Genomic DNA, 13,781 nt, shown 5'->3' with positions numbered 1-13,781 from the left:
ACTTTTGGGGGACAGCTTCAGGTACAGCTTGCATTGGACTTTGTGCGCAACTTTTTTCACTCCATGTCTTTTATGTTGAGAATTTTTTGCTTGACCATTACATTAATATACATAGAGTACTTGCCATTTTCATTAGATTTCCATAGACGTCATGAGGTAGTTGAGATCTGGGGGCAGCCCCGCATAAGACCTAATTTATTAATTTGACAAAACCCTTTCCTGGGACAAACCTCCTGCTCTGGATTTACTGTCTTTACTAATGTTCTGTAACAACAGCTTTCAAATGAACAAACATCTTAAAAAAACAATTAACCTTGAAAAGCTCTGGAGCAGTTTGGGGGCAGATGGAAAAGGTTCCATTATTGACCGCTCCGTGTATTCACTCCTTCCTTTACTTTGAAGATTCTCTGACGCCCTCCGTCTCAAGTTGTGTTTTACTAATGATCAAGACTTGATTTATGTCAAGTTTATTAATTGGAAATGGATAGTAGTAAACGATCCCACGTTAGTTGACTAGATGGCTGCTGACTGCTTCCATCACTCCTTTTTTTTTGCCGTTGGCGGAAAAAGATTTGACCGTTAATTTAGTCAGAATGTAAGTCACTGAACATTTTTGTTTTTTTTGTTAAAATATGAAAATTACACTACATAAAGACTAAGGCCTCGTGACATGGCTTTGTGCTATGAAGACGTAGGCATCCTGTATGGTGCGCTGTAGTGATAAATATTTAAGGGGTTATTGCTTAGCTTCTACGGGAGGATAGCTTGGTAATATGACATCTGATCGAGCAAGCCGTGTTTTTTTGCTGTTCGATAAAGTTTGAAAAAACCTCTATTCACCTTCATATGTAATCATAACCATACAGCGGTACAGTTAAGCCCCATTGAAGTCTATGGCTGACGTATTATGGCTATATACAACTTAGAGGTTTCATAGAGCTGTAATACGGCCATGTGCATGAGCCCTGAGAAGGATTAGAAAATGCTTGCCCAAAACCAGAGGATTTTAATGTAGACCCATTTAAACTTGATTGAAAGATTTTTATGAATAATTTTAGACCGGAAAAACAACAACATACAGTAAGATAGAAGTTCAAACATGAATGCAACCACAGCTGGAAGCAGTATTACAATATAGTCCAGTAACCTACAAATAGATCAGTGATGGCAAGCGGGAGGTCAAGAGGAGTTACAAAGATGGAAAACGGACACCTACATCTACTGAATTACACGGGTCTCATATATCTCTTTGACCGGATTATCCTCAGGGTTTTTGTACACCATCCATAGATACTATGCACTTGTGTACTGTACCTGCCTCTCTTCTTTTTCTTTTTTTTATTTTCGAATAAATGTTTGTTTCTTGTTTTTTTTATTATTTCATGATTATTTTTTTTTGCATAGATCTATTTAGCATTCAATACATAGCATTTTATTGTTTTACAGTTAGAAAACACCCACTTACTCTATGACTGCAGTAAGGTAAATACACCTGGGGTAATAAGTGATTTTCTCATAGGCCTGTGTGATTATATTGGTTAATGATGGCTTACATTATTGAGAGGACAAAGCATACTTTCCTAATTATTTAAGCCTATGTACACCTTTTTGACCATTTTAATTTTTTTATTTTAAATAAAGCAATGTTTAAGGTAATTTTAAACCGCTTTTGAATTAACTTTAAGTCAATATATAGTTAGATATAGATTTTATGTATCCTGTATACATAGAAGCTGCATCTTGCCAATAAAGCCGATTCTGTCAGGTCAGCTGGACTGACGGCTTAGCAGAAAGCTGCTCCATGCAGAATTCAGCTAATAACGTTCAAATCTAAGTTTATGAACTTAGATGTTATTGTTAATGGGTCGATGCTGTGTGTCGGAGACATGCCGAACCAGCTTTCAGCTTTCAACTTTGACGGAACAATACAGCTTCTCTGTATACAGGATACATAGAAGCTGTATCTTAAAAAGTAAACGAAAAATGGAATTAAAGTCAATTGAAAAGTTGCTTAAAATTACCTAAAAAAATTGTTTTATTAAAAACATATTTTTTTTAGTTCAAAGGTGTACATAGCCTTTAAGTAACTGTTCAAAGTCCATTCTCTGCCATACATACTGGCTCTGCTGCCATTGCTGAGGTGGCGCACGCACCCTCATATGATGTCCAGGTAGCCTTGTAATGCAATTCCCAACTGAACTATAAGTTGCCTCCAGCGATTAGTTGATATGAATAATTTACTGCTGCAGAAACTACATAGAATAAAAAGGAATTAAAAATGGTTCAAACATTTGAAATAACGACTAAAAGATCATGAATAGGATAAAATGTATAAAGCTGTGGATACAATACCACGTATAAATGTATAAAAACAGTATGCCCTAATAGAGCATCTCTAAAAAGGTTGTCCTCTGATGTGAATATGATTTTGAATAGTTATGTAGAGATCAATTCGATAACCATGCAGATTAGTGTCTGGAAAGCTGAACGCTGTTATTGCCACCAGCCATCCGTTGTCCTGCAGCAGGGACATTTTTACAATCCCAGCGATGTCCCTTAAGAGGAGGCAGGCATTTTTCGGACAAGCCTTTCTAACAAATAATTTAGCAGCACATCTCCGTTTCTCTGGAAATCTGCTTTTAAAGTCAATAAAAATCACATTTTCTCATTAACGCATAAAACTAAATGTAATAGAGCTACAAATGAACATAAAGCCACTTCTGTGATAAATCTATCAAACTTTTACCACAGCCATTACTTCGGTGAACACCACAGCCTGCATACTCTTAGTGCACCATCTATCTACTATTTAATAGGCTTGGAGCACTGGGAACCACTAAATAAAATAATGCACTTCCACACAATAGTAGTTAATTCAGCGTTTCAATAATGAAAACAATAATGTAACAAGTAAGAAGATATGTCAATAAATGCGTTTGCTAAAGAATTCTCATTCCACTAGCAGTCTGTGGCCTTGTTAATATAGCGTATCAGATGTATGATGGCTGTTTTATTAAATATGTCATGTCATATTCTGGTTCTAGGGCACAGAACATTGTATGTTGGCGTACGAATGCCACTGGGTCGGCAAAGCCATAGACATCATCGGCCTCATGGACAGAAACACAGAAAACGAGACCGCATGAAGGGAGTCATTCAAGAGGAAGGCCATGATGAGTCATTAGCTCATGGTATGTAGTCGTCTTACATTCACATACACCGGTTAGCTGCGTCTGACCAAGCCGGATTACATTTGGTCTTTGAGCATGTAGACTACATGGACACAACGTGGCTGAGACTATCTGATGATAATTCTGCATGCATTTTAGACTGTCGGGGGAACCCCTCAACGAAAAGTTTGTCACCGTTGTGAAAGGACTCCGTTTTTTTTGACTGAATCAATAGCAAAGTCGACTGCGCTATTGATTCCGTCAAAGAAACGGAAATCTTTCACAACGGTGACAAACGGAAACCATAAGCAACGGAAGCATTACCATTGAAATCAATGGTCACGCATACGGAACCCTTTCCGTTGTGGGTTTCCTCTGACGGAGAGCTCAGACGGAACCCCTCAACGGAAACAAACGCTGATGGGAACATGCCCTTACCCCTAAACAATGGCAGAGTTTCTAGTCGCTCTTCCAACATAGCAACCCATTGAAGTTGGTTATATTTTTAGTCTGCTGCATGGCTATTTAAAAATACGAATCGTTTGAACTGACCATGTTCTGTTTCTATAAAGATTTTCTATGGCTCTATTGAATTTGCTGCTTATATTTCTCAAGTCCTTAAATTGGACGCGGTTATCATCAAACTCCATAACCCAGCGTGATCTCTTTTCAGTGTTCACATTGTACAGTGTCCTAAAAAAAGATTAGACCATTTCTTTGGGGTAATTTGCCTCAGCAAGTGTGAATTTACAAGATGTATTTAATGTGTTGCTGTCTTGCATGGCATTTGTATGTTCTTCTTGATCCGTAGGTTTTCTCCGGGTAACTGGTTACCTCCTACAATTTAAAAACTTGCATAATAATATATTTTTTCCTGTAAAACAGACTCGGATACAGCAGAACAGAGCTACTACGTGTAATTTAATATAGAACTGTAGGTAAACCTACTGCATTATCTTAAACCAAAGGGCTATCAAGAGGCCAAAAAATTTCAAAAATGACCGTTAGCTCTACTCATTTTGTGTATGGGTATTGCAGCAAAGAATCAATGTCTTGCCATCGGTATACGTTGGCACTATATAAATAATGCTGACAAATAAATAAGTATATCCTTGTCATTATTGTAGACACACCATCCCAGAGAGTGCAGTTCATCCTAGGAACAGAAGAGGATGAAGAACATGTGCCCCATGAGCTGTTCACAGAGTTGGATGAAATCTGTGTCAAAGATGGTGAGGATGCCGAATGGAAAGAGACAGCAAGGTAAGACCAAAATACCCAGGAAACTGTCAATCACATGAATGAATAATAAGTTACTTAATATAAAAAACCATTACCTCGTATCCAGATATAGCAGAGCTTATCATTCATCGATTTGTTGATATCTGTGGTTTCCGTAGTACTGCAGGTAAAATTACTGCATTACAGTGCATCTTAAAGGGGTTTATTCACAACTAGATTTTATTGCATATCCATAGGATATACCAAAAATATTTTACCCATGCTAAAAATGAGAATAGGGGGTCAGGTGTGTACCTTATTTTAAAGATCAGAGGTAACGAGAGGGAGAGAGATAGGAATAGTGACTTGGCCACATGTGTAGACACTTTCCATTCTAGTCTATGGGAGATACAGTTAGGGTCTGAAATTACGGAGCGGTTTTCAGGAGAAGAGAGCTTCTGAATTTGAGACGTTTTTACAAGTACACGCATTTTTCGCAGCGTCTTTTACGGAAGTAGTTGGAGCTGTTCTTCATTGGAGTCAATGAAAAACAGTTCCAATTACATCCCAAGAAGTGTCCTGCACTTCTTTGATGCGGCCGTAATTTTACGCGCCGTCTTTTGACAGCGACACGTACAATGACAGCTCGTCTGCACAGAACATCGTAAAACCCATTGCAAGCAATGGGCAGATGTTTGCTGACGTATTAGAGCTGTCTGTTCAGGCGTAATTCGAGGTGCAAAACGCCTCCATTACGCCTGAAAAGAGGTCGTGTGCACATACCCTAACACCTAAGCATGCTAATGGTGGGGAAAACACTTTAAGTGATAAATTCAGCTCAACTACTTTTGTAAACCGCAAAAAAAGTATTTATTTTTCTTGACGTCGAAGTACTCTATGTGGCCAAAAGTATGTGGACACCCCTTCTACTTAAGTTAATGTATTTCAGCCATTTCCATTGCAAACGGGTGCACAAAAATTTAAGCACACAGCCATGCAATTTCCTTAAACCAACATTGGTAGTAGTATTGGTTGTAATGAATAGCACAGTGACTTTAAACGTGGTGCTGTCATAAGATGTCCTCTTTGCCACAAGTCAGGTTGTGAAATTTACGATCTGCTAGATCTGCCCCGGGTAAGATCACACAAACCCGCAGAGCTGGGCCACCGAGTGCTGAGGCATGGGGCGCAAAAAACACCTATTCTCTGTTTTGTCACCCACTACCGAGTACCAAACTCCCTCTGGAAGTGACATTGGCACAAAAACTGTGCATCAGGAGCTTCGTGAAATGGGCTTTCGTAATCGAGCAGCTGCAGGGTCACCATGTGGAATGCCAAGCATCAGCTGGAGGAGTTGCCACTGGACTCTGGAGCAGTGGAAACGTGTTCCCTGGAGTGATGAATCACGTTTCACTACCTGCAAGTCTGATGGACAAAATCTTGGTTTGGCGGATGCCAGGAGAACGCTACCTACCACAATGTGTATTGTTTACTGTAAAATTTGGTCAAGCAGGGGTAATGGTCTGGGGCTACTTTTCAGGGTTTGGGCTAGACCTCTTATTTCCAGTGACAGACATTTTAGACAATTGTGTACTTCCAACTTTGAAGGCCCTTTCCTGTTCCAGCTTGACTGTGCCCCGGTGGCCATAAAGACATGGTGTGATTAGATTGGAGTGGAGGAACTGGAGCGGCTGCACAGATCCCAGACTTCAACCCCATCAAACACTTTTGGGATGAAATAGAACGGAGATTGCAAGTCAGGCCCTCTCATCCAACATCAGAGTCTGATTTCACAAATGCTCTTCAGGATGAATGGGCACACGTTTCCACAGACATACTCCAAAATCTTGTAGAAAGTCTTCCGAGAAGAGTGACTGATGTTATATCCAAAAAAGGGGGCCCAATTCCATATTAACGCTCATGGTTTTGGAATGGGATGTCCAACAAGCTCATATAGGTGTGATGATCATGTGTCCACATACTTTTGGCCTTCTAGTATACATTCGGTCATGATTGTTGTCCTTCAAACAAGCTTCACTGGAGTTCTTAAGTTGTACTGTACTATATGTCCCTCCCTGTTTTCCTGCCTTGTTTGTTGTGTTCTTACCCCTGTTGCCACCCTGAATTTCCCCAATATAAATTTTTATAAAATTATTTTTCTCAACTTTATGGACAATTTTTGATTATAATTTAGATTGAGAATTACCTCACATTGCTGACATAGGAGTGTAAACGTGTGTGTGTGTGTGTGTATATGTATATGTATATGTATATGTATGTATATATATGGTGGATTCGCATGCGGCAGATTTTGTTATAGAAATTTCTGTGACTGAAAATCAGTTGCATTTATCTGTATGGGGTTTGTTCTGCATCAAGCACATTGATGAATGGAACTGATTATCAGACGCAGAAACTTTTGCAACAAAATCTGCCGCGTGGGCCTGCACCTTAAGGCCAGGTTTCCACGTAGCGGTGCGGAGTTTAATCCGCAGCATGTGAATTTATGCTGCGTTTTCGTTGCTATTCTGTTTCTGATTTTCCCCATTGAATTTCCCCATTTGAATGCAAAACCCGCAACAGAAAGCCCAGTGTTGCGACATTTGCGGCGGAATCGCAGCGATTTCGCCGTAAAAATCGCAACGCCGAAAAAAAACACTCGCAGATGAGTGAGAACCATTCACAGTGATCACAAAATGAAAAACAAAGTGTTTCTCTTACCTGTCTCTCTGTCTCTCCTGTATGAGAAGAGACAGAGAGAGAATATTTTACTGTGACACCAAAGACACAAAATTACAATAAATCTAATATATAAACTTCTTCAATTGTATACCTAGGCTAGGGTTATCCTTGGGGCACGTTCACACGTGGCAGAGGTTTTCCGCTGCAAATGTTGGTGCAGATTTGGGGCAATTACGCAAAGAATCTGCACCAACATTTGCATATTTGACAGGTAATTCAGACGTTGCAGAAAAGACAGCGGACTTGCCACAGATTTCAGTTTTTGCATTGCAAAGGCTGAAATACGCAGTGAAATTCCGCTTCTTCTCCGCCACAGACAAATTCCGCACCGCAGCCTATGGTCCGCAGCGGAGTTTTCCGCAACGTCTGAACTAACTTGCCTAAAAATGTATTGAAACAAATGTTAAAAACGGCCGCTGGAGAATTCCACTGCGGACTGTCCACAGCAATTCCGCCACGTGTGAACGTGCCCTTAGGGTTAGTCTAGGGTTATTCTAGGTTCTAGTCTAGGGTTAGCCTAGGTTTAGACTAGGTTTAGCCTAGGGTTTTTGTGTAGCGTACTTGTGTCACATCTGTGTATTTTATTTGTGCAGAAAAAAAAAAGTTTTATAGTCTACGTGTTTGTTTGACATCAGTTTTTTGTGGCGCATGCTTTTGTGACGTCCGTGTATTTTTGTCTGTGAAAAAAAAAAAGTAAAGAAAAAATAATAAAATGTGTCTGCGTGTGCGTCTGGTTACAGTCTTTGTCGTACGTGTGTGTGTAATTACAATGCCCCATAGAAGGTTCACGGTGGAAGAGGCATACGCCGTGTTAATTTCTGACTCTAATGAAAGCGATACAGAAACCGCGTCCAAGGTAGAAATGTTGTCTACCAGTGATAGCGACGACAGTGATACGCTTTCTGCAATTCAAGTGTCGCTGCACAGTCCACAAGCACAGGGCATGTTGCAGAAGTACCACAAAACACGGCCCACTCTATTCCCCCAGAATATATTGCGTGGGTATCCACAGAGTCATTTTCCCTTAATATTCCAGAATTTATTGCCACACCAGGGATAAATATTAATGTGGAAAATTTTACAGACCTCGATTTAAAAAAAAAATATTCATTACAGATTAACTATTGGAGCTGGTTGTCAACCAAACCAATCTGTATGCTCGCCAATTCCTTGCTGAAAAGCCAACGTCCTCCTATGCAAAGCAGTGGCACCCCACAAATACTGGCGAACTTAAACATTTTTGGGGCTAATCCTCAACATGGGGTTAGTGAAAAAGCCCTCAATCCGGTCATATTGGGTAACAAGCCCTACACATGCCACACCTGTTTTTGCAGCCGTTATGACCAGAAGCAGATATGAGGTGCTAATGCGCTTCCTTCAGAACGCCCAGCTTCTGGCAGTGTAGATCTGTGACGTCACTCACAGGTCCTGCATCGTGTCGGCACCAGAGGCTACAGTTGATTTTGCAGCAGCATCAGCGTTTGCAGGTAAGTAGCTACATCGACTTACCTGCAAACGCCGATGCTGCTGCAGAATCAACTGTAGCCTCTGGTGCCGATGTGTCCTCGCTCGTCCGACACGATGCAGGACCTGTGAGTGACGACACAGCGTGATCTCTCGAGAACACGGCTGTGTCTGCACTGCCAGAAGCTGGGCGTTCTGAAGAGAAGTGGATGATACTTCTCGTCAGAATGCCCAGCTAGTAAAAGTAGTAAAAACGCCCCTATGTACGCACATAATACACGCCCAGTTGGACTTTTACTTTAAACACGCCCACTTGGACTTTTGCAAGCCTCATTTGCATAAATACAAAAATGGTCATAACTTGGCCAAAAATGCTCGTTTTTTAAAAATAAAAACGTTACTGTAATCTACATTGCAGCGCCGATCTGCTGCAATAGCAGATAGGGGTTGCAAAATCTGGTGACAGAGCCTCTTAAGTGCGCCCCTGCATTGTATATCACTAGTGTCGCCACATATCACAGAAACAGGTAATGTAGTACTACAAGTAACAGCAATGTAAGGTTTCCAACAACAGCCATGAATTCAAGTAGTGTGGCAGAAATGACAGATAACCACACAACACTTGGTCATTGTGTGATTTGCCAAAATGTTGATATTTCAAGGACTTTCATGACTCAAATTAGCTGCTATTGGTGAAACCCAAGACAAGTGATAACACCTCACATTGCTGGTACTTGTAGTACTACATCACCTGTTTCTGTGATATACAGTGTGCAGGAACATACTTAGCTGGGGGTTCCTAGTTCCTGGAAACCCCCCTTAGAGCAATTCAGGAAAAATAATCCAGTTAAAGGCTAAAATTCTTTCTGCTACCACTAGGGGAAGCTCACTGCATATGAATGTGTTATTGAGTTAAATGAGGGCTGTAAAGATCCCTATACAGTGAGCTCCCCCTAGTGGTAGCTGCAGGAAGACAGAATTTTATCCTTTTACAAAATAGACCCTAATGTTTGTCTGTGAAGAAGAGTACTCTGAGGCTGAAGTGAGTGAATATATTCTGTGTACATATTTATAGTAATAAATATATGGTTCAGTATAAGGACAGGAGTATATGAGTTGTAAAATTCATTAATGTTAACAATTATTATATTTAACACCCGGTATTATAGTCGTCTAATAAAAGCCTAAATTGTATCCGCTATTAGTTCAGTACACAATTCACCATTGTAAACACTAGGCAGAAACACTGTTTTTATTAGCTCCTATTTAACAGCGGTGTCATTGACACATCTGCACATCCCATGTAGTTTTATGGGAACAAGAGCACTTAGCCCTGTCAAATTCAATTGTCAAAAACAATTATCGCTTTTATTTCCTCATTAAGAAGAATATTCCTGAACTTTAAAGGCTATGTAAACCTTTGAAAGGGATTTTAAAAAAATAAAAATGTCAATCGGTGTGTTTTGTGCAACTTTATAAATAGTTTTTATTAAAAATACTTTTTGAGATACAGCTGCTCTATATTCTCTATACAGAGGAGCTGTATCGTGCCCTAATGCCTGAATCCGTCAGGTCAGCGGCACTGAAGGGTTCAGTGTCCAACATGATCGGTTACAGGTGGATCCCACTAAGTTATAAACTTAGATGTGATGGATAACAGGTGGATCCCGCGGACCTGACCGGAACAGGATTCAGCGTAAGATACAGCTGCTCTGTATGCAGGATGCAAAGCAGCTGTATCTCAAAAAGTAAAAATTATTTTTAATTAAAAACTAATTTCATAGTTGCACAAAACACACTGATTGACCTTTTTTTATAAAAAAAAAATCCCTTTCAAAATTGTATATGGCCTTTAAGGTTAAAAATAGAAATGAAGACTCACTATTCCAGCCCTGTAAGAGAACAATGGAATACAAATAGACGCATTGGTGTGGGATGAGTGCAACAGATGGATGGTTCTTAACTGTGAGCTAGTCACCCTGGCTAGGAGCCTGATGTGGCTAACAATGGGGTTATTCGTAGTTGTAGAATAAATTGGAAAAATTTTTGAAGAGATATTTTGTGTTTTAATATGTATGTTTACTTTTGAAAATCATTTTACAATTTTGAATGTAGGCCTCATCTACATAAAAAGTAAGGCTTTGTTCACATCGTGTTTTGGCTTATGTTCGGCAGACACATCTGAAAAATGTCCCAGTATATTCGTCGAACAAAAGGCCTTGACTTACGCAACGGTATAACAAACCTTTGCATATGTCGTTCACAGGCCACCATTCTAAAAACATATATGGCCCTGTATGAGTTTTTTGTGTTGGCCGAAAGTAGGCCGTGCTTTTCTATACGTGAAAAAATAGTATAACAACACATACGTGCCCAGTGGATGACAGAAGGACACCTTTTTTTTTTTGCCATTCATTGGGCTCTTTGGACATGTTTTGCGTATGCACCAGGAGCATTTCCTGGGGCACCTGCCAAATATACACACTGGACATGTTGTGAACATCGCCTATCTGTCTAAATGAAAATACATTGCATTACTTATCTTGCACTGATCATGAATTACAACCTATACTATAATAAAGTCCAGGATTGCATTTAAAGTTTTGCCGTTTTTAGAACTGAAATTTCCCAACAGTCCCTGCTGATTCAGTGTCTGTCTGCAGAGTTGTTTTATGGTTGCTGACCTTTAAAGAGGCTCTGTCACCAGATTTTGCAACCCCTATCTGCTATTGCAGCAGATCGGCGCTGCAATGTAGATTACAGTAACGTTTTTATTTTTAAAAAACGAGCATTTTTGGCCAAGTTATGACCATTTTTGTAGTTATGCAAATGAGGCTTGCAAAAGTCCAAGTGGGTGTGTTTAAAAGTAAAAGTCCAAGTGGGCGTGTATTATGTGCGTACATCGGGGCGTTTTTAATACTTTTACTAGCTGGGCGCTCTGATGAGAAGTATCATCCACTTCTCTTCAGAACGCCCAGCTTCTGGCAGTGCAGACACAGCGTTTTCTCGAGAGATCACGCTGTGTCGTCACTCACAGGTCCTGCATCGTGTCAGACGAGCGAGGACACCGGCACCAGAGGCTTCAGTTGATTCTGCAGCAGCATCGGCGTTTGCAGGTAAGTCCATGTAGCTACTTACCTGCAAACGCTGATGCTGCTGCAGAATCATCTGTAGCCTCTGGTGCCGGTGTCCTCGCTCGTCTGACACGATGCAGGACCTGTGAGTGACGTCACAGATCTGCACTGCCAGAAGCTGGGCGTTCTGAAGAGAAGTGGATGATACTTCTCATCAGAACGCCCAGCTAGTAAAAGTAGTAAACACGCCCCGATGTACGCACATAATACACGCCCACTTGGACTTTTACTTTTAAACACACCCACTTGGACTTTTGCAAGCCTCATTTGCATAACTACAAAAATGGTCATAACTTGGCCAAAAAAGCTCGTTTTTTAAAAATAAAAACGTTACTGTAATCTACATTGCAGCGCCTATCTGCTGCAATAGCAGATAGGGGTTGCAAAATCTGGTGACAGAGCCTCTTTAAGGCAAATTCAGCATTACTGATTTATTTATTTTTTGCTAGGAATTGTAAATTCCACATCAAAATAGATTTTGTTTCTAATTTGCGTGTTTCTTCTGTTTACTTGTGACATCAGGTGGTTAAAGTTTGAGGAAGATGTAGAAGATGGAGGAGAACGCTGGAGTAAACCGTATGTCGCTACGCTCTCTCTACATAGCCTTTTTGAACTGAGGAGCTGTATTATAAATGGAACCGTTCAGCTGGACATGCATGCGGGCACCATTGAGGAAATAGCAGGTATAATGTTTATCTGATGTCTGAAGTTCCTGTCAAAGTCACCAATAAATTCCAACTTCATTTTCTTTCTTTTGTACTAGTAGCGGACTATGAATGAGGGAGGATTCAAAAGTCAAAATAGCAGCAGTATTATTATCCAGTATTATCCGCTTTATTTTCCAGTAGCAATAAAAATGACATGCTGATCCACATGATCCACATTCAGTAGCGTGCCCACATTATTATTCACCATTATTCACATTGGCAAAAACATTTGGCCGTCCAATCAGAGTGTGTACGGATGCGTCTCATTTGAAAGCGGGAATGGGAACGTCAGTTATTCTCACATTTCTAGGAGGAACAACAGAGGAAAGGTACCCCACAGTTCTAAGAAAAGATGCTCCATCATTGTTATTTTATGCAGAATATATGTATTTACTAAAACGGACTTGTCAGGAAAGTTTACCGTTCCTCTTTCTTTAAACAATTGAAGGTTAGATTTGTTGAATGTGTGAGATGGCAGCATGTATATCTGATGTGTATCTTGTTAGTAGGTTTGATGCACCATGACTGGAGAAGAGAGGTGAATTTTGATGTTTTTGGCAAGAGGGAGTATGGTTGGTATTTTGTGCGCATCCTAGAAAAACACATTTATCAAAGCAAAACCACTGATTGCTTTCTTTCAATAAAAAGCCTTGGGGAGGTTTTCGGAATCCTTTAATGTGATCTGGTATCTTCTTTGAAGACTCGCTGTAGTGTATTGTGATGTGTAGTTGAATCATCAAGCTTTGGTTTTATCTAAATGCATTTCAAGTGAATGATTTATGGTTAGTCAGTCAGCAGTAATGGGAAAGCCCCAAAATAGAGTTGGTTGATAACAAAATATAAAGAAGCCATATATAAAAGGCAAAGCCGCAAATAAATTGAATAAACCGTTTCTTCATTTTTTTTGTATGTCAAACAAGCGCAAAAACAACAACTAGATTGAAATCGTGTAATAACCATGCACTGGAGATATGTATTTCTGTATACAAACTTTGCTGGAATTATCTTTCCACATATTATGATGAATTGTGCTAAATTCTGCTATATTATGATGTGTTTTCCGTTTTACCTAGGACTGCAGATAAACCTACTTTATGTTAAAACACATCTGGGGTCACAACTGTAATTATTTGGACTCTTCACCTCTTCCATTTGGGTCTGGGGGGTAGCTACTTTGCCAATGCCATTTTTAGCAGCTAAAATGTGGTCACAGAGTCACCAAAACTGCGTAGAAATACATACGCACTGCTCTTCGCTCTCTCTATGTGGTGGCTTGTGCTGTGTTTTATAGTGAATCCTTTACAGTGATTGATTTGTGGCTCCTTGGGAGTAAAAAAAAAGCT

At 40.0% G+C, this 13,781-nt stretch overlaps 1 protein-coding gene across 1 annotated transcript in view; it reads left to right on the top strand.

Annotated features, from left to right (window-relative positions):
• SLC4A8 (solute carrier family 4 member 8) overlaps positions 1 to 13,781 on the top strand; it is a 176,449-nt gene that overhangs the window by 89,737 nt on the left and 72,931 nt on the right. The window contains exons 3-5 of the mRNA XM_075851933.1: positions 3,045 to 3,191; positions 4,298 to 4,433; positions 12,254 to 12,414. Coding sequence (XP_075708048.1) covers positions 3,045 to 3,191; positions 4,298 to 4,433; positions 12,254 to 12,414 — 444 coding nt within the window. The remainder of the gene's footprint in view (positions 1 to 3,044; positions 3,192 to 4,297; positions 4,434 to 12,253; positions 12,415 to 13,781) is intronic.

Source organism: Rhinoderma darwinii, chromosome 2, assembly GCF_050947455.1.
Source record: "Rhinoderma darwinii isolate aRhiDar2 chromosome 2, aRhiDar2.hap1, whole genome shotgun sequence".
In the NCBI taxonomy this organism is placed as follows: Eukaryota; Metazoa; Chordata; class Amphibia; order Anura; family Rhinodermatidae; genus Rhinoderma; species Rhinoderma darwinii.
Note: the sequence above shows the minus strand (reverse complement) of the source record. Positions and strands in the feature narration are given on the sequence as shown.